At 43.1% G+C, this 22,224-nt stretch overlaps 1 protein-coding gene across 1 annotated transcript in view; it reads left to right on the forward strand.

The window, feature by feature from the left end:
• LOC106568078 (unconventional myosin-XVIIIa) overlaps positions 1–22,224 on the forward strand; it is a 111,442-nt gene that overhangs the window by 53,932 nt on the left and 35,286 nt on the right. Inside the window, exons 14-21 of the mRNA XM_014138085.3 lie at positions 475–561; positions 7,032–7,170; positions 9,653–9,812; positions 9,895–10,081; positions 10,682–10,889; positions 11,047–11,156; positions 16,196–16,261; positions 17,836–17,964. Coding sequence (XP_013993560.1) covers positions 475–561; positions 7,032–7,170; positions 9,653–9,812; positions 9,895–10,081; positions 10,682–10,889; positions 11,047–11,156; positions 16,196–16,261; positions 17,836–17,964 — 1,086 coding nt within the window. The remainder of the gene's footprint in view (positions 1–474; positions 562–7,031; positions 7,171–9,652; positions 9,813–9,894; positions 10,082–10,681; positions 10,890–11,046; positions 11,157–16,195; positions 16,262–17,835; positions 17,965–22,224) is intronic.

Raw genomic sequence — 22,224 nt, forward strand, 5'->3', positions numbered from 1 at the left:
CTGGATGAGCTGTAGGGGTTTAATGGCACAGGCAGGGAGCCCCGCCAACAGCGAGTTGCAGTAATCCAGACGGGAGATGACAAGTGCCTGGATTAGGACCTGCGCCGCTTCCTGTGTAAGGCAGGGTTGTACTCTGCGAATGTTGTATAGCATGAACCTACAGGATCGGGTCACCGCCTTGATGTTAGCGGAGAACGACAGGGTGTTGTCCAGGGTCACGCCAAGGCTCTTAGCACTCTGGGAGGAGGACACAATGGAGTTGTCAACCGCGATGGCGAGATCATGGAAAGGGCAGTCCTTCCCCGGGAGGAAGAGCAGCTCCGTCTTGCCGAGGTTCAGCTTGAGGTGGTGTACTGTAGCTGATAATGAGTAACATACTAAACTAATTCCTAAAGTAGACAACTAAAAACTTGGCGCCCTTCAGATCTATGTTACTGTCATTGGTTCCTAATCATCCCTTCTGTCCCCACTTAGGAAAACATAGAGCTCGCATTAGATGACATGGAGCCCAGCACATCTCAGTCTGTAGCTGCAGTAGACCAAGCGCCAAGTCAAGCCCTGGTAAGTACACTCCTTAGTGACGCAGCGGTCTAAGGCACTGCATCTCAGTGCTAGAGGCGTCACTACAGACCCTGGTTCAGTCCTGGGCTGTATCACAACCGGCCGTGATCGGGAGTCCCATAGGGCGGCGCACAACTGGCCCAGCGTCTCCTAGGTTACAGGAGGGTTTGGCCGGGGTAGGCCGTCATTGTAAAATAAGAATTTGTTTTTAACTGATTTGCCTAGTTAAATAAAGGTAAAATATTTTTAAATAGCTATATTCACACAAGAGTTTACCTGGTTGGAGAATTTAAATGAAGTCTTGCTTTCTATGACCATGGCAGCTTCATGCTGTACAGCAGTTCTCTCATCACCTTTCTATGGGATTTCTGTTTGATATTGGCACAGTCCAGTGACACATTATTTCCCATGAACTCCCTTATGAATCTTTTGGCACTTTCAATTGCCAGATCTCTGTAATCATGGCACCCTGCCTCTCTGACTGCCACATAGTTCACGGTGCACCTTTATGCATATTGTAATTACATTCATGACTTCTTTGAGATTCACAGTGAGTCAGTCTAGTTATTTGATACATTTTTGCAAATTTTAGAATTTTCAGTTTGTTTCGTTTATTTTTCACCTTAGAAGAGTGAGCATGATATATTAATGCCTGCGTAGAGGAACCAACAGGAAGAAAGGTGAAGGAGAAGGAAGATATTTCATTCAGCAAAAGAAAACTAAACTTACTCTGGTGGAAGAAAAACATTTTTTTGCTTCTCCTCCAGTGTGTGCCATGGAAACAGAAATGATATGGTGTTGACAGTGTCAGAGCTAGCTTTATAATAATTCCTGGTTGGTTGCGTTGAGTACTCTGCGTTTTAAGGGGTCCTGGCCCTGCTGGAGCAGTCTTCAAAAGCACTGAACCAGTGTACAGCAGATGGCTGTAAAAGGCCAAAACCTTTTTAAAGGCTGACAAAAGCAAAAGAATGGCACCGCCCACGCCATTAGAGAGCACTCTGTTGATGTCGAGACACAAGGATGAAAGCTGACAGTTGAATTTACACTGACACTCTTCAAATGTTGGCCCCTGACATTAAAAAGTCAGTACCCATGGGTTCACTGAAGGCTTTTAGTGGTCCAGGAAGAGGCTTTTTTTATGTATGTGTGTGGCTGCGTGCGAGCGTGTGCACGTCCAATCTGACCGAGGGATTATTTTTATATATAAAGGCTCAAAGAATTCAACAATACTAGATACTAGTTATCATCCCCTAATGTTAAGTGTCAGTTTCCCCTATATTAATTTAGCAGCGGCGGGCCGTCGTTGCCACATCGTTGCCACCACTCCCCCAAAATATGTTGGTAAACTGTTTTCAGTGTAAACTTAAATGACTAAGATCAGGTATATAGAAAAGATAATGGAGCTATGTATTCATAAGATCATCTTTGAGAACTAACAACCACCAAATTAAACTAGACAGTCAGGGAGAATCTAAAATTCCCAAAATGTCATGGCATGGGGCCCCCATTTTTGATTTTGTTATTTTTGAGTAACTCAGCATAAGAATACAGAAAAAGACATGGCAAATTTAGTAGAATTGCAGGGAATTAGCTTCAACCCCCCCCCCCACACGCTAACTTTCCCACTGCTGCTGAAAGAAATCAGAGGGGAGAATAGTGTAAAAACACTGAGAAGCATTTTGTTCACTCTGCCAAGTGGGTATACATATGTATATGTTTCTCATGGTCTGAGAGTCCTTCAGGTGCCTTTTGCAAACTCCAAGCAGGCTGTCATGTGCCATTTACTGAGAATTGGCTTCTGTCTGGCCACTCTACCATAAAGGCCTGATTTGATGGAGTGCTGCAGAGATGGTTGTCCTTCTGGAAGGTTCTCCCATCTCCACAGAGGAACTCTGGAGCTCTGTCAGAGTTACCATCAGGTTTTTGGTCACCTCCCTGACCAAGGCCCTTCTCCCCCAATTGCTCAGTTTGGCTGGGAAAATAGCTCTAGGAAGAGTCTTAGGCGTTCAAACTCCATCCATTTAAGAATGATGGAGGCCACTGTGTTCTTGGGGACCTTCAATGCAGCAGACATTCTTTGGTACCCTTCCCCAGATCTGTGCCTCGAAACAATCTTGTCTCAGAGCTCTAGGGACAATTCCTTTGACCTCATGGCTTGGTTTTTGTTCTGATGTGCACTGTGTCGTGTCTTTGGATATGCCGGATTAAGTGATATGACATGCTAACTTATAAAATGATTTCTCTGTAATTAATATTACCTGATTAAGCTAATCATGTAAATGTAATTAACTAGAAAGTCGGGGCACCACGGAAGAACGTTTATAGAGCTGTTATCTTCCGAATAAACTCTTAAAATACTTAGTAATATTTTACCTCGATAGCAGTCAATATTAACCCTTGTCTTATTTTCAGTCTCATAATGAAAGTTGTAAGTTCTTGGCTATCTTCACGAACCCTGGCTAACAAGTTGAATCAGCAATACAAAATTGAGTTAATTATTTATTTACTAAATACCTAACTAATCACACAGAATTACAAATACACAGAATACAATGTCGTCATACAGAAAACGTCCCGGTAGACGGAACAGATATGACGGCTGGTTACACAAAGGAAAGGGGGTTGGGCTTGAATGAAAGATCGGGAAGATTTAGGAACAGAGAAACAGCAGCTATGCTATCGTAAATACATTATCTTATGCATTCTAAATTACCGCCCATTTGGAAAAGGAAAATGCAATAAATATTTACTCTGAGCTGCGCTTCAGTAGATTGGTCGTAGATGCCGGCCGGGTTGGCCAACAGATCTTCCTGTTACTCGGAAGAATGTCTCTGGTGGTCAATTGGATACGTGGTGGTATCTTCGTCCGTCTGTTAGACTGGATCCGTCGTCCGTCCTTTCCTAGCCCACGTTACAGCGGCCGCTGCTAACTCAACGGCTAGGAAGTATCACTTCTGTAGTGAATAAGCTCAAAGTTCATACCATTCGCCATCAAAGCTCACGCCGAGGTTGGCATAGTTCTGTCCTTGATATGTGTGTCTCCTTCTAACGTGGAGGCTGCAGCCCTCCCGTACTGGAACTACCTGGTTATCTTTTCGTCAAAGGATTATATAGTGGAGAGGGGGAGGGAGGTGTTTCATCGTTTATAACCCCTGTCTCTTCACATGGTTGGGTTACTGATCGAGCAGGGCCCTTTCCTTATGAAAACCCAAATCTCTCATTCGGAAGCTAAAATTACATTTCATCTCCTAACAAACATTTTTAATATCAAACATTTCAATTGCATAACAATTCCATGTGACTCTGATAACTCGAGGGTGTATACTTTCTCAGATACAGTTTATGTCGTCCTGTCATCAGTCATAATGTCTCAGATGACAACCGAACTGACATACATACTCATTACGTTCCCAAGCATATTTCCAACTGGTTTTATTAACAAAATATGTGGTACCTTTCGCCATTTGTTTGATGTTCCCAGACTCTCTATATTTAACAGGACAGCAGTCCTTCAGTAGGGTCAGTAAGAGAGGGGAAGGGGGAAAGGTATTTATGGGGGGGGTCATAAACCTTACCCACAGGCCAACGTCATGACAACTGTCAACTGTGGGACCTTATATAGTCTGCTGTGTGCATTTCTAAATCATGTCCGATCAATTGAATTTAGCACAGGTGGACTTCAATCAAGTTTTATAAACATCACAAGGATGATCAATGGAAACAGGATGCACCTGAGCTTAATTTTGAGTCTCATAGCAAAGGGTCTGAATGTTATTTATTTTTAATACATTTGCAAACTTTCTAAAAAAACTATTTGTCATTATGGGGTATTGTGTGTAGATTGATGAGGAGGAAAATGTATTTAATCAGTTTTAGAATAAGGCTGTAACGTACATTTTTTGGGGGAAAAGACGAGGTCTGTATACTTTCCGACTGCACTGTATATTCTTTAATTTAGAAAGAGCCATTTCAAGAGAGAAACGGTTTAGAGTTCTGTTATACCAAAAAGCTCAATTATAGCTGGCATTCTAGTGATAATTGCTGAAGTGGCCTGTGTAGAGTGCAGGCTTCCTGAATGCTCCAGTGCTCTCTGAGCTCTTTCTCTGATACTAGACATAATGAGAGCCATGTCTAATGACCTGTCTCTCTCTGCCGTCTGGACCTTACAAAACAAACTACTGCAATTGCTTTATGAAAAACTACTGTATTTTTGTGGTTGTTATTCAATAAAGCCTTAATCTGAAAGCAGTGGACGTTTCTGAATACTCATACTGCATTCTAAATAGTAGGCATTTTGGGTATGCCAAAATCGAAAATTTTTATAGTTTTGGAAATTTGAGCATGCTTTAAATGGCAGGATGTCATACTAATTTCGTATTTTTGTCTAGTAGAATTCGATGCATGCTCTTGAGGAAGAGAATAGTCTTTCGAGACACGTGTGTTTGACAACAGATGATAATTACATAAGGTGACGCGCTGTACCAAAATGAACAAATGGTTGGAATGAACTCCATTGCTCATTAGATGACGCATTCTCAGCCTAGCATGTTGATATTTGTTGCTTATTGCATGACTAAACAGTGTGTTCGAAATAGTATGTAGCATGATTAGTACACAGTATGTCGTTTTAGTAGTATGCAAGAGAGATTTTGGCCAGTGTTTCAGTGTGTTGTCAGTGAAATATTTTGGTGGTAAAAATGATCAGTTGCCTCAATCACACCGTTTTTATTGTTGTGGAAATATAGTCCAGAGAGAGTTGAGAAAGGTGCTGTGCTATTACAGGTGAAAAGCCTTGTAACAAAAACATTTGCCAACATTGCCAAAGGCTTATAGAATGATTGCTACAAAGTAGAGGGTTATATTATGAGTGCTGGCTTCACCTCAGGCCTTGGAGTGTGAGTATGACTGAGCTGGCTGAGAGTCTTTGCTAAAGTGAGCCAGGTATGTATAGGTTGAAAAGCAAGCTAAGGGCCCAGTAAGTCTTGTTTCTGTGTATTTTGCTGAGACTGGTGTTTCTACTGATATACAGTGCCTTCAAAGTATTCACACCCCTTGACTTTTGTCCCCTTGTTGTTACAGCATAATGTCAAAGTGGAATTATGTTTTAAGAAATGCTGAAATGGTTTGAGTCAATAAGTATTCAACCCCTTTGTTATGGCAAGCCTAAATAAATTCAGGAGTAAAAATAGGATTTAAGTTGCATGGACTCACTACGAGTGCAATAATAGTGTTTAATTTTTTTTTGGAATAACTACATAATATGCAAGGGCCCTCAGTCGAGCAGTGAATTTCAAACACAGATTCAACCACAAAGACCAGGGAGGTTTTCCAATGCCTCACAAAGAAGGGCACCTATTGGTAGATGGATAAAAAAAGCAGGCAATGAATATACCTTTTGAGCATGGTAAAGTTTATTAATTACACTTTGGATGGTGTATCAATACACCCAGCCATTACAAAGATACAGGTGTCCTTCCTAACTCAGTTGCTGGAGAGGAAGGAAACCACTCAGGGATTTCACCATGAGGCCAATGGTGACTTTAAAATAGTTTTATGGCTGTGATAGGAGAAAACTGAGGATGGATCAACAACATTGTAGTTACTCCACAATACTAATCTAAATGACAGAGTGAAAAGAAGGAATCCTGTACAGCATAGAAATATTCTAAAACATGCATCCTGTTTGCAATAATGCACAAAAGTAAAACTGCAAAAAATGTGGCAAAGAAATGTACTTTATGTCCTGAATACAAAGCATTATGTTTGGGGCAAATCCAACACATCACATCACTGAGTACCACTCTTCATATTTTCAAGCATGGTGGTGACTGCATCACGTATGCTTGTCAACGGCAAGGACTAGGGAGTTTTTTGGGATAAAAAATAAACAGAATAGAGCTAAGCACAGGCAAAGTCCTAGAGGAAAACCTGGTTCTGGCTGCTTTCCAACAGACACAGAGACAAATTCACATTTCAGCAGGACAATAACCTAAAATACAAGGCCAAATATACACTGGAGTTGCTTACCACAACGACATTGAATGTTCCTGAGTGGCCTAGTTAGTTTTGACTTAAATCTTCTTGAAAGTCTATGGCAAGACATGAAAATGGCTGTCTAGCAATGATCAACAACCAACTTGACAGACGTTGAATAATTGTTTTAAAGAATAATGTGCAAATATTGTACAATCCATATAGACTTACCCAGAAAGACTCACAGCTGTATTTGCTGCCTTAGAATCACCTAACATGTATTGACTCAGGGGTGTGAATAACCTGTTTTTAGGATAATTTTTTTCCTTTCACTTTTTCATTATGGGGTATTGTGTATAGATGGGTTTGAATTCAGACTGTAACACAACAAAATGTAGAATAAGTCAAGGAGTAGGGATACTTTCTGAAAGCACTGTACAACCATCCGAAGGACTGGGTAGAGGCATATCTGACCTGTGTGTGTGTGTGTGTGCCAGGTGCGGACGCTGAGGACTGATGAGGCTCGGGGCCTGTTGTGGCTGATGGAAGAGGAGGCTCTGCAGCCTGGGGGTTCAGAGGATACTCTGCTGGGACGCCTCTTCAGTTACTATGGCCCTGCTGAGGGAGAGAGCAAAGGTGAACACACACACACACACACACACACACACACACACACACACACACACACACACACACACACACACACACAGTGTCAAATCTGTAGCTCATCACTCAGGCACAGCTCAACAACAGTCACATCTGTTATCGCTCTCCCTCTCTCACACACACACACACACTCACACACACACGAGAAAGTTAGAGGCACAAAGATCATACCTCAAGGGATGCTAGCATTTTTTGGCGGGGTATGATATTTATCAGTCATTATTAATGATTCATTCATGATTACCATTAATCATGGTAGCATCCACATGAATGTTGAAGTGTTCAGAAACGTATTCTATTATTTATAATAAAGTGACTTCAAAATGACACTACATTGTTTACCATTCATTTCTATTGGCAACCACAACATAATCGGAAACGTAACAGAAAAATAAACAACAAATGCATCTAACACGTTTTTAGAGTCACAAGCCTGATGTAGTCATTGTGTGCTAGGAATATGGGTCCAAAACTGAACTTTTGACTACTTCAATACTCATAAGTGCATTTGTCCAAATACTTATGACATCTTCAAATGGGGGGACAAGATCCATAAAGTGCTTTCATTTCTAAACGATAAAACGGATACGTATGAAAATACCCTCAAATAAAAGGTGACATTATATACTGTCGCCTCATATGGAACATTTTATCTCAAATACAATATACTGAACTATAGAGCGAAATTAAACGTTTTAGCTTCACTATATCAAAACAATGGAATTGCCATAGAAACACGTGGAGGAAAGGGCCATGGGGGAAAGATCCCGAGAGTCCTCATTGCCCATCAGCAAAATTATCCTACATTTAGGATATTGTTTATATGTGTATTTTACACTATGTTGAGGTAAAATACTGTTTAAAAAAAATGTATATAAAAAATTAAGTGCTTAAAAGGAAATATATTGTCTGGTGATATGATTAATTTATTTGTAGGTTTTTTCTTCTTCATATACTTCATATACTTTCGGAAAGTATTCAGGCCCCTTGACTTTTTCCAAATTGAGTTATGTTACAGCCTTATTCTAACATTGATTAAATCGTTTTTTCCCCTCATCAATCTAAATACAATACCCCATAATGACAAAGTAAAAACAGGTTTTGCTATGATGCTACAAGCTTGGCACACCTGTGTTTGTGGAGTTTCTCCCATTCTTTGCAGATCCTCTCAAGTTCTGTGAGGTTGGATGGGGAGTATCGCTGCACAGCTATTTTCAGGTCTCTCCAGAGATGTGCGATTGGGTTCAAGTCTGGGCTCTGGCTGGGCACTCAAGGACATCGAGACTTGTCCCGAAGCCACTCCTGCATTGTCTTGGCTGTGTGCTTAGGGTCGTTATCCTGTTGGAAGGTGAACCTTTGCCCCAGTCTGAGGTCCTGAGTGCTCTGGAGTAGCTTTTCATGAAGTATCTCTCAGTTCTTTGCTCTTTCCCTCGATACTGACTAGTCTCCCAGTCCCTGCCTCTAAAAAACATCCCAACAGCATGATGCTGCCACCACCATGCTTCACCGTAGGGATGGTGCCAGGTTTCCTCCAGATGTGACGCTTGGCATTCAGGCCAAAGAGTTCAATCTTGGTTTCATCAAACCAGAGAATCTTGTTTCTCATGGTCTGGGACACCTTTAGGTGCCTTTTGACAAATCCCAAGCGGGCTGTTGTGCATTTTACTGAGGAGTGGCTTCCGTCTGGCCACTCTACTGTAAAGGCCTGATTGGTGGAGTGCTGCAAAGAAGGTTGTCTTTCTGGAAGCTTCTCCCATCTCTACAGAGGCACACCTCCCTGACCAAAACCCTTCTCCCGATTGCTCAGTTTGGCCGGGCGGACAGCTTTAGTAAGATTCTTGGTGCTTCCAAACTTCTTCCATTTAAGAATGATGGCGGCCACTGTGTTCTTGGGGACCTTCAATGTTGCAGAAATGTTTTCCTACCCTTCCCTAGATCTGTGCCTCGACACAATCCTGTCTCAGAGCTCTACTGACAATTCCTTCGACCTCGTGACTTAGTTTTTGCTCTTACATGCACTGTCAACTGTGGGACCTTATATAGACAGGTGTTGTCCTTTCCAAATCATGTTCAATCATATGAATTCACCACAGGTGGACTCCAATCAAGTTGTAGAAACATTACAAGGATGATCAATGGAAACGGGATGCACCCGAGCTCAATTTTGAGTCTCTTCGGCAAAGGTTCTGAATACTTGTAAATAAGGTACTTGTAAATAAGATCTGTTTTTTGTTGGCAAACATTTCTAAAAACCAATTTTCGCTTTGTCATTATGGAGTATTATTGAGGATAAAAATAATCTATTTTAGAATAAGGCTGTAATGTAGCAAAATGTGGGAAAAGTCAAGGGGTCTGAATACTTTCCGAATGCACTTTGTTCATTGCCACACAATGCAAACATTAGTTGAAATACATAACTGTTATCAATTCGTTTTCCCTCTCTACCTGTCAGGTCACACCTTGCTGCTGAAGAGTGGGAAGCCGCATCACTTTCTGTTGGGTCACAGTCATGGGACAGACTGGGTGGAGTATGACGCCCGTGGTTGGCTGAGCCATGCCAAACAGAACCCTGCCTCTACCAACGCAGGGAGTCTCCTGCAGGACTCCCACAAGTAAGACCCACAATGTTTTAGCTTGATTGGCAATGCTTGCAACAGACATGTGTGACCTGATCTGCTTGTCTCTCCTTTCCAGGAAGAACATCAGTGGTCTGTTTATGAGCCGAGGAGGCGGGGCCACCACCCTGTCAGGCTCCATCGCGGGCCTGGAGGGTGTTTCCCAGCTGGCCTTGCGGCGCGCCACCAGCATGAGGAAGACTTTCACCACTGGAGTGGCGGCCGTCAAGAAGAAGTCCCTCTGCATCCAGATCAAACTACAAGTGGTGAGAGGCTGCAAGCCGTCTGCAGAGGGCAGGTCTGGTGGAAAGAAGGAAAGCAAGAGGGCTTCCCAAAAAATCATATTTACACTTCTGTTCCTGTAACACTCTGAGCATATCCAGCTAAGTTGTGTTGGGCCACAGGGCCTCTCGTTTGAATCCAACACACGGGCTGATTCAGTAATAGGAGTCATTTAATTAGCACTGCCTAATATATCCCCTACCCCCGGGAGAGGTGTCCGCATAGCGCTTGGGGGATCATCCATCTTCCTGTGTTTTTACCATATTATTACAGCTTTAAAGGGTAGGCGCTAGGAGCCACCCCCGTGTAGGGCCTAGGCATTACATTTCCTGCTCCTGAGAGTACTTTCCTTAACTATACCATTTATTCAAACCCAGGCGGATTATTTCATAAGATTGCTTAATGTGTGAAATGTGCTATTATATCCATTAGTGAGAGCCAGTGTATGGAGCCTTTGCTTATGATTTAAAGGTTTGGTCTCTGATTAGGCCGGCTACTCTCTCGATGCATGCTAAGGCCTTGCCCCCTCTCATAGCATTCATTGTTACCATTTCAGTCCCAGCTAACTCCCCTATCTCCTGTAGGACGCTCTGCTGGACACTGTGCGGAGGTCCAGGGTTCACTTTATCCACTGCCTGCTGCCCAATGCTGATGCCCTGCGGGCGGGCAAAGGGGAGTTGGAGGCCCAGGGGGAGAGTGGAGACTCTGGCCTGATGCAGCTGGATGTGGCCCTGCTCCGGTCTCAGCTCCGCGGCTCCAAGCTGCTTGATGCTCTCAGAATCTACCGACAAGGTAAGAGGCTGTGGTTGTTAGACTAGGAAGGTCTGGAAGGGTCTCTCAAACCAAACGATGAACACTGCTTTTCTTCACAGAGCAGTGTTTAAAATAAATATTTATGTACAAAAAATTGTAGCTTTATAACTTTACCCCGATGTCATTGTCTATACAGGATACCCTGATCACATGGTCTTCTCCGAATTCTGCCGCCGCTTCGACGTGCTGGCACCACACCTGACCAAGAATCTTGGCCGCAACTACATAGTGAAGGATGAGAAGAAGGTGAGTCTAATTTTTCTGTGTGTGCGTGTTTGGAGAAAATAATATGATTCAGGCCAACAACGGAGGTCTGCATTGTTATATTAATGAGCTATTATTATCTATGATTAACTCACTTTAATAACTCTACCCACATGTATATATTACCTCGACTAACCGGTGCCCCCACACATTGACTCTGTACCATTTATCCCCTGTATATAGCCTCGCTATTGTTATTTTACTGCTGCTCTTTAATTATTTGTTACTTTATTTATAATTTTTTTAAAGTATTTTTCCAAAAACTGCATTGTTGGTTAAGGGCTCGTAAGTAAGCATTTCACTGTAAGGTTCGACGTGCTGGCACCTGTTGTGTTCGGCGCATGTGACAAGTAACATTTGATTTGAGCTGAATAGACCATCTCCTGCCTGGCTGTCAGTAGCCCACTGACAGAGGAATAAACCTCTATTAATCAGGGCCATTGTGATGACCTAATCAACTTATCCCCAGCTGCAGCCCACTCCCTACCAAGTTTAATCAATGACGAGCAGAGACAGGAAGCAAAGGTCTTCTAATTGCACTAGAGTTTAGGGCTGAAAAAAATACCCAAGACTTGCACTTATCAACTTGGTGAAATATATTGTTTTGCCCTAATGATATGCTTAGGAAGGGAGCTCCCCACTTTTTATTTTATTTTATTTCACTTTTATTTAACCAGGTAGGCCAGTTGAAGACAAGTTCTCATTTACAACTGCGACCTGGCCAAGATAAAACAAAGCAGTGCGACAAAAACAACAACACAGAGTTACACATAAACAAATGCAGTCAATAACACAATAGAATAATCTATATACATTGTGTTCAAATGTAGAAGAGTACGGAGGTTAGGCAATAAATGGGCCATAGAGGCGAAATAATTACAATTTAACATTAACACTGGAGTGATAGATGTGCAGATGATGATGTGCAAGTAGAGATACTGGGGTGCAAAAGAGCAAGAGGATAAGTAACAGTATGGGGATGAGGTAGTTGGGTGTGCTATTTACAGATTGGCTGTGTACAGGTACAGTGATCAGCTCTGAAAGTTGATGCTTAAAGTTAGAGAGGGAGATGTAAGACTCCAGCTTCAGCGATTTTTGCAATTCGTTCCAGTCATTGGCAGCAGAGAATGGGAAGGAAAGGCGGCCAAAGGAAGTGTTGGCTTTGGGGATGACCAGTGAAATATACTTGCTGGAGCGCGTACTACGGGTAGGTGTTGCTATGGTGACCAGTGAGCTGAGATAAGGCGGGCCTTTACCTAGCAAAGACTTTTATAGATGACCTGGATCCAGTGGGTTTGGCGACAAATATGTAGTGAGGGCCAGCCAACGAGAGCATACAGGTCGCAGTGGTGGGTAGTATATGGTGCTTTGGTGACAAAACGGATGGCACTGTGATAGACTAAATCTAGTTTACTGAGTAGAGTTGGAGACTATTTTGTAAATGACATCGCCAAAGTCAAGGATCGGTAGGATAGTCAGTTTTCCGAGGGTATGTTTGGCGGCATGAGTGAAGGAGGCTTTATTGCGAAATAGGAAGCTGATTCTAGATTTAATTTTGGATTGGAGATGCTTAATGTGAGTCTGGAAGGAGAGTTTACAGTCTAACCAGACACCTAGGTATTTATAGTTGTCCACATATTCTTAGTCAAAACCGTCCAGAGTATTGATGCTAGTCGGGCGGGAGGGTGCGGGCAGCAATCGGTTGAAGAGCATGCACTTAGTTTTACGAGCATTTAAAAGCAGTTGGAGGCCACGGAAGGAGTGTTGTATGGCATTAAAGCTCATTTGGAGGTTTGTTAGCACAGTGTCCAAAGAAGGTGGAGGTGGATCAGAGAATCACCAGCAGCAAGAGCGACATCATTGACATATATAGAGAAAAGAGTCAGCCCGAAAATGTAACACTGTGGCACCCCCTTAGAGACTGCCAGAGGTCCGGACAACAGGCCCTCCGATTTGACACACTGAACTCTGTCTGAGAAGTAGTTGGTGAACCAGTGAAGCTGTGAAGGGAACGGCACCTCCATACCTTCAGGCTCTGATCAGGCCCTACACCCAAACAAGGGCACTGCGTTCATCCATCACTGGCCTGCTGGCCCCCCTACCTCTGAGGAAGCACAGTTCCCGTGCAGTCCAGTCAAAACTGTTCGCTGCTCTGGCACCCAATGGTGGAACAAGCTCCCTCACGACGCCAGGACAGCGGAGTCAATCACCACCTTCCGGAGACACCTGAAACCCCACCTCTTTAAGGAATACCTAGGATAGGATAAAGTAATCCTTCTAACCCCCCCCCCCCCCTTAAAAGATTTAGATGCACTATTGTAAAGTGGTTGTTCCACTGGATATCATAAGGTGAATGCACCATTTTGTAAGTCGCTCTGGATAAGAGCGTCTGCTAAATGACTTAAATGTAAAATGTAATGTAACCAGGCGAGGCAGTCATTTGAGAAGCCAAGGCTATTGAGTCTGCCGATAAGAATGCGGTGATTGACAGAGTTGAAAGCCTTGGCCAGGTCGATGAATACGGCTGCACAGCACTGTCTTTTATCGATGGCGGTTATGATATAATTTCGGACCTTGAGCGTGGCTGAGGTGCACCCATGATCAGCTCGGAAACCAGATAGCATAGTGGAGAAGGTACGGTGGTATTCGAAATGGTCGGTGATCTGTTTATTAACTTGGCTTTCGAAGATTTTAGAAAAGCAGGGCAGGATGGATATAGGTCTATAACAGTTTGGGTCTAGAGTGTCTCCCCCTTTGAGGAGGGGGATGACCACGGCAGCTTTCCAATCTTTGAGGATCTCAGACGATACGAAAGAGGTTGAACAGGCTAGTAATACGGGTTTCAACAATTTTGGCTGATAAATATAGAAAGAGAGGGTCCAGATTTTCTAGCCCAGATGATTTGTAGGGATCCAGATTTTGCAGCTCTTTCAGAACATCAGCTGTCTGGATTTGGGAGAAGGGGGGGGGGGGGGGGGGCTTGGGCAAGTTGCTGTAGGGGGTGCTGAGATGTTGGCCGGGGTAGGGGTAGCCAGGTGGAAAGCATGGCCAGCCATAGAAAAATGCTTATTGAAATTCTCAATTATCGTGGGATTATCGGTGGTGACAGTGTTTCCTAGCCTCAGCGCAGTGGGCAGCTGGGAGGAGGTGCTCTTATTCTCCATGGACTTTAGTGTCCCAAAACTTTTTGGAATTAGTGCTACAGGATGCAATTTGATGCTAATGCAGAACGCCACAGGATGTTTTTGTGCTGGTCAAGGGCACTCAAGTCTGGAGTGAACCAAGGGCTATATCTGTTCTTAGTTCTCCATTTTTTTGAATGGGGCATGCTTATATAAGATGGTGAGGAAGGCACTTTTAAAGAATAACCAGGCATCCTCTACTGATGGAATGAAGTCAATATCCTTCCAGGATACCTGGGCCAGGTCGATTAGAAAGGCCTGCTCGCTGAAGTGTTTTAGGGAGCGTTTGACAGTGATGAGGGGTGGTCGCTGAGGCAATGAGGCAGTGATTGCTGAGATCCTGGTTGAAGACAGCAGAGGTGTATTTAGAGGGCAAGTTGGTCAGGATGATATCTAAGACGGTGCCCATGGTTACGGATTTAAGGTTGTACCCGGTGGGTTCCTTGATAATTTGGGTGAGATTGAGGGCATCTAGCTTAGATTGTAGGATGGCTGGGGTGTTAAGCATGTCCCAGTTTAGGTCACCTAACAATACGAACTCTGAAAATAGATGGGGGGTAATCAATTTACATATGGTGTCCAGGGCACAGCTGGGGGCTGAAAGGGGTCTATAACGAGCGGCAATGGTGAGAGACTTGTTTCTGGAAAGGTGGATTTTTAAAAGTAGAAGCTCGAATTGTTTGGGCACAGACCTGGATAGCCTGCAGAGTTCTGTCATACTATCTCTACACTACATTGCAACTCTGCCCCCTTTGGCAGTTCTATCTTGTCGGAAATTGCATTTGTTTATGTGAGATGTGACTGGTGAGAGGGTCTAATGGTTAAAGGTCCAATGTAGCTATTTTTATCTCAATATCACATTTCTGGGTAACAATTAAAATGGTAAAACATTTACAAAAATGTCTTCTTAGGAAAGAGCAATTTCTCAAAGAATTTTGCTAGGACTGTCTGGGATTGGTCTGAGTGGAGAGGGGGAAACTAGCTGTTATTAGAGAGGTTTGGAACCCTTTTTCTTATTGGTCTATTAACTCATTGGTGATGTCACCAGGCAGGCCAAAACTCCATCCCAGTAAAACAGGTTGAAATTTCAGGCGGTTTGTTCAAACAACTCTTACACTAAAAGGGCATTTTCATTTTCACAGTATTATTACACTCATAGTGTGTACATGTATATAAAACAAAGGAACATTACTGTACTGGTCCATTGACTGTACTGGTCCTTTTAAAGTGTTTCAGTGTAATCCAACCTGTGAAGGGAGGATTGCTAATGAGTGTTTTTCTTTGAGGTTATCTATCAATGATGTTCAATTGTGTATCGATCCCCTGCAAGAGGAGACCGGCTGAAGTGAAACGGTGGGGAATAAAACATATGGGAGAGCGTGAGCGAAGTGGGTAAAAACAGAGAGAAGCAGATTTCCCCTGCGTCAGCTTCTCGGAACGGGGTTTCTGTGGAAATGGCATCAGACAAAAGACCCCCAGTGCTCTGGGCTGCAGCCCCTCTCACAGTGTAATCTAGAAGACTGCTATGGGGCCAAGACCACCACGGGGCCTGGAGGAATGAGCCTGGAGCAGGTGGATTCTGAAGGATGAGCTGTCTGGTCAGTTTTCATTTGCTGCTCTCCCTGCACACCCTCTCCTCTCTGGAGAGGAGAGGCTGGGGATTGGGGGCAGAGGTGTGAGGGGAGAATGTGAAAGGAATATAGTTCAGGATTCTGTCAATCTGTCTGGTAAGAGCAGTGGTTGTTGGGATCCTCTGTGTTAGTCGTCAACTCCGCGGGACTGCTGTAGAGGGATAATCCGGGGGTAGAAGGGCAGTGACTGATCTGTTTGTGTTTCCAGGCTGTGGAGGAGCTGCTGGAGTCCCTGGACCTGGAGAAGAACAGCTATCACATGGGACTGAGCAGGGTCAGTACCACTACCACAGTAAAACCTCACACCTTGAATGAGTCACTTGTAAAATTACCTCTGTTCATATTATTATATTGTGTGCTAGGGGTTATAGAAACTCAAACTGGTGTTGCATACAGTAGATTCCCTTCATTTGTAGCTATAGATTCCTCCTTCCAGGTGTTTCTCCTTGAGGAAGGTGTTTGTCACTGGGTGAACTGTCTGGCAAGTGTTGGCTGCCCTGGAAGTCTCTTTACTGTGGAGGATGGATGTGAGAGCCATGCCTGCCTTCCAGCCTCACTGGGAGACGCACAATCATGTCTCCTTTGTATTCATTTCATTATGGAGTAGTTTCTGGCAGTTGATGGACTTGTTTAATCCCATCAGCTCAGAAGTGGCCCAAAGCCAACAAGAAAATCAGGAGAAACAACAGTGGGAGAAACAATGGCTCCAAAGCTCCCAGATGCTAGTAATTTTAATGGACCATATTACAACATGGGAGAGATGGTCATTATTTTGTAGACCGCTGCAGTTGCCTTCGGGGTTTGAAATTTATCTGGGCTGCGGAGTAGATTAACACCAAGATGGTGCTTCACAAAGCATTCCAACGGCGTCCTAGCAACAGCAGTAGTCCCAGCAGAATGCCAATTAACAGCAGCACCAAATCTTCTCATGACACTGGCCCACGCAACTCTCACTGTGGTAAACACTGTCACAACAGGAAGTCACATGGCTAACGAGATGGAGTCACATTTGATGTATCCATTCTGATCATAATAGAACCCAGACGGCGGTTACAGGATGGACAAAGTACGGCTGACACTTAATTCTTTCCAGCACCCTCTGTGGAGAAGGTTTCTAAGAGGGCAAAAGAGAAACATCAGTTTGATTTTAAAGCCAATTTCATGACATTGTACAGTATGTACCCCTCTTCTCCATATCGGGCTAGATACTATATCTAAAGCGGAAATTGATAGTTAAATATAGTTCCATGTCCACAGCTAAAAACAAATGTCCCCTAATTTTAATTTCCAAAATCTGGTCACCTTACTTTATTAATTGTTTGGGTCAGTTCCACCTCCTGGTTCTTTCATGTATGCCAGGGAGGTTTGGTCATTAATAAAGCACTGGAGCCTGGCTATGGAGGCCTTGGATAGAGACGGCACTCCCATCAATGTCTATCCTTCGCCTTAAGGAGCTGAATGACTGCCACCAGCCTTCACACTGCTTCACACAGCACTGGCATGATTATGTCTTTCTGTGTGTGTGAATGACAGGAGCATGTGATGTACCTTTAAATCTGTTTCACCTCTGACCTAGCCAATAGGGACACAATGCTAACACTGTCAGAGATAACGACTTCCTCACCCAATAGATTGCCTTCTCTCCTTTTCTTTAGACTACAAGGGATGGATTATCAGCTTTCCAGTTAATATCATCTATTTGTACAGTAGGTGCTAAAAAGGCGGATACTTTCTTGAGGTCAATTATGTGCCAAAATCGTTGATTGGAATCCGCTGCGAAATTGAACAAACATGACTATATCCCTTTTGTTTGATGATGAACTAAAAAGTGTGTACTTTCGTCCCCAGTTGTTCTTCAGATCGGGGACCTTGGCTAAACTGGAGGAGCAGAGGGATGAGCAGACCAGACGCAACATCACCCTGTTCCAAGCAGCCTGCAGTGGATACCTGGCCAGACAGGCCTTCAAGAAGAGGGAGGTAGGCATGACTACACCATGGCTTCACGGTCATCCAGTTAGCTGCTACTTCTTGGAGTGTACCTGTCAGAGAAGAAAGTCAGGATTTAAAGGTATAAACGGGGAAGGAGACAGAGATGTACTTTGTATGTCAAGGCTATGACTGTGACTGTCCAACATGATCAAAATCTATTTTCTAGTTTGAAATCCAGGATTTATTTTCCATGATTTACATAAAAAAATAATTTTGAGACGGAGAAAAAAAAGTTGAATGTGATTGTGGTCTGTTGAGAGATGTGGTTGCCTATTTTAGTTTTTTTATTTCACTTTGTCCTGCATTGCTGGAGGTCGGAGCTAAAAAATATCACTGTACCCAGTAATTAAATCTGCAACCCTGAACATGTGACTATTTAACTCTCTAACTAATCTAATATGGCTTTAAGCTTTCTGAGAAACGGACATACGCTGCAATATCTTCCGAAGTAGGTCCAGGGGAATTTGTTTATTGCTTTAGCCATTTTTGTTATCACTGCATCTATTAAAGAGTTGTGATGATAAAAAAATGTCTACAACATAAGCAGCTTTTGAGTAATGGGAATGTGGTGGAAGTAGGAACCCGGGAAAAACCCAATGCTTTTCTCTTATGTATTTCAGAGGCTGAGGCCTGCTGAGGGGGAGGAGCGCTATTTAATCGTTTGGAAAGGGCAGGAAATCCGCACTGCAGAACTGTGTGAAGGCTAACTGTAGCATTACTAAATCCATTAAGACTGCTAGACTACTTTTTTTTGGATTGCCTTCTCTGTTTTCTCAATAGAAAGATAAGATTCAATTTATTTTTTCTTGTAAAATCTTTGTCTCTGAACTAAAGTTCAGGTTTTTGTGTGGTGAGATATAGTACTCAATTATGAATGAGGGCTAAGGTTCTGATTTCATCTGGCTAAGAGTGGTTGCTTCATTTCAGTGTATCAACAGTTATTTCTATTCCAATGGACAAATGGAAGTCTAAAGAGTTATTTGTTTGAGTAATTCTTGGTTTAGTGGTTCATTGTTCACCAGGTTTGGGCTCAATGCGAATTGAAGGCTGTCTATTCAGGAAGTTAACTAAAATGACCATTCAAAAACAAAAGGGCATTTATTGTCAATGACTTCTCAAATTGAAAAGTAGAAGCTATTTATGTAAAAAGTTCACATTTTCAGAATTTTAAATCACTTCCTGACTTGACTGCCTTCAATTCAAATTGAGCCAACCCTGCTGTTCACTGGAAATATCAGGTTTTTGACCCAATTTGAATGTTCGATTACTTTTTTAGATAATGTACAGTTTGTCTGTTACATAATAAAGTCATAGACCTAGCTTACCTATAAAACAATTAGGTTTTCATTGGAAACCTCTAGTCAGTGTGATAATGATGATAGACCAGGCCATGTGCATTTCTCTGTCTGCCCTGAAAATCACCTGAATGGCAAATATATGCAGTAGGTAAAAAAGTAGTTATTCAAAATGCACCAGCCCTGGACCAGTGTAATTGGAGGAATGCGGTGAAGTGGTATATTACTGTGTCGAGTTCTCTCACCCTCCCTCCCTTCTCCCTCCCTCTCCAGCAGGAAGATTAACTAAGTGTGTCTCTATCCAGAGGCCTGTCTTATAATAATGATTGTATAGTAAAACCCATTAGTGCTTTCACTCCATCTTCCCCGTTCATGAAATTTGATTAGGCTTCCATGATTCCACTTTCACTGTATGACGTATCCGTTCTTAACATATGTGCCATGGTTAGATGAAACACACTGAGGATGTTAGGAACGTGTTCTATAGCAACGGAGATGAGCACAACTTCTCAAGTCACACACGTCTGAATCCATATGGTTGTAGTTCAAACAGAAAAGTCAGGCTGGAAAATATACTTAGAAACATGGTGGTTTATGCCATAGAATGTCTTGTAACTTGTTGATTGATTAATCATGGCTTTCAGCGCTTTTTGAAGTCGTCCCAGCGTGACTTCATTACAAATACAGTACATATCATCCGTTTGAGAAGCAACAGTTTCTCTTTGAACGTGTATGCCTCTCTCTTTCTCCCCTCTCCCTCGTAGTGGAGGGGGCATATGGAAAACAGGATGTTTTCTTTTGAAACGCACACAGCCCCATGCTCCGCTGTGTTTTCTTTCCTGACGTATACCTCTGGGAGCCGGGGGGAATTGAACAGAGCAGCCGATGGGCTTCTTAATTAAGCTCTTGTTTTAAGTCCGGGAGCACGGTGCTGAGTGGAAGCAGGTGGCGTGTGCTGGTGCTTCTCCTACGCAGTCAAGTAGCGCTCAGTCTTCACACGCACAGCGCACGCATGCATGCACACCACACACACACTCACGCACAGGCACACCCACACCTCGGGCAAGGAGAAAGACTCAGCAAACCAAAGTTATTACCCTGCAAATAACATCTAGCCCTAGATGATTGTCTGAATCTTGGCCCAGGATTCACATCCTCTCTCCAGACTGACGTACAGTAGAGACAGACAGACCCTGTCAATATGAATAGCCTTTTGTTTATTCTCGTCTTGCAAGTGGCCTAATCTTCTGTTTGCCTTGTTCATTATGGTCTAAACATCACAAATGAGTCCTGTTGAATGTGTCTGTCTCAGATTTGCTGAATGTAGCATTGTGTTTCGGCTTTCATGGTATGACAAATCCTAATTGGCCATAGAAGCTGCCTTCGGTGGGGAATGCTGAGAATATTGTGTTTCTCTAATTGTGTTTTACCATAGTCTGCCACTACTAGAGATGCTCCGGCACAAGCCGCATGGAAATCGTGTAAACACTTGTTATCGGCTGCCAAGATGTATTGATTTAATTAATCAAAAGAGCTTCCAGCCTTGGGACATGCTCTGTTATAGCAACCCTCCAGAGAAGGCTGACTGACGAGGCCTGGTTGGTTAGTCGATGCTGCAAAACAATATGGGATTCCATAAAATCTGTATGTCAATAACATGGAGGCTAATAGGTCTAGGGTTTCTCAAGATCAGAAATTGCACTATTCAATATACAGTACCAGTCAAAAGTTTGGACAGACCTACTCATTCCAGGGTTTTTCTTTATTTTTACTATTTTCTACATTGTAGAATAATGCTGAAGACATCAAAACTATGAAATAACACATTTGGAATCATGTAGTAACCAAAAACCTTTAAACAAATCAAAATATATTTTATATTTGAGATTCTTCAAAGTAGCCACCCTTTGCCTTGATGACAACTTTGCACACTCTTGGCATTCTCTCAACCAGCTTCATGAGGTAGTCACCTGGAATGCATTTCAATTAACAGGTGTGCCTTGTTAAAAGTTAATTTGTGGAATTTCTTTTCTTCTTAATATGTTCCAGCAAAACAGTTGTGTTGTGACAAGGTAGGGGTGATATACAGAAGATAGCCCTATTTGGTAAAAGATCAAGTCCATATTATTGCAAGAACAGCTCAAATAAGCAAAGACAAATGACAGTCCATCATTACTTTAAGACATGAAGGTCAGTCAATCCCGAAAATTTCAAGAAATTTGAAAGTGTCTTCAAGTGCAGTCGCAAAAACCACCAAGCACTATGATGAAACTGTCTCTCATGAGGACCGCCACAGGAAAGGAAGACCCAGAGTTACCTCTGCTGCAGAGGATAAGTTCATTAGAGTTAACTGCACCTCAGATTGCAGCCCAAATAAATGCTTCAGACTCCAAGTAACAGACACATCAACATCAACTGTTCAGAGGTGACTTCCTTCATGGTCGATTGCTGCGATTGCTGCAAAGAAGCCACTACTGAAGGACACCAATAAGAAGAGTCTTGTTTGGGCCAAGAAACACGAGCAATGGACATTAGACCAGTGGAAATCTGTCCTTTGGTCTGATGAGTCCAAATGAGAGATTTGTGGTTGCCACCGTGTCTTTTGTGAGACGCAGAGCAGGTGAACGGATGATCTCCGCATGTGTGGTTCCCGCCGTGAAGCATGGAGGAGGAGGTGTTTTGGTGTGGGAGTGCTTTGCTGGTGACACTGTCAGATTTTATTTAGAATTCAAGGCACACTTGAATGCAACGTGGCTACCACAGCATTCTGCAGTGATACGCCATCCCATCTGGTTTGGGCTTAGTGGGACTATCATTTTGTTTTTCAACAGAAAAATGACCCAAAACACACCTCCAGGCTGTGTAAGGTCTATTTGACCAAGAAGGAGCGTGATGGAGTGCTGCGTCAGATGAGCTGGCCTCCACAATCACCTGACCTCAACCCAATTGAGAT

The sequence above is a fragment of the Salmo salar genome, chromosome 13 (genome assembly GCF_965601325.2).
Source record: "Salmo salar chromosome 13, fSalSal1, whole genome shotgun sequence".
Lineage (NCBI taxonomy): Eukaryota > Metazoa > Chordata > Actinopteri > Salmoniformes > Salmonidae > Salmo > Salmo salar.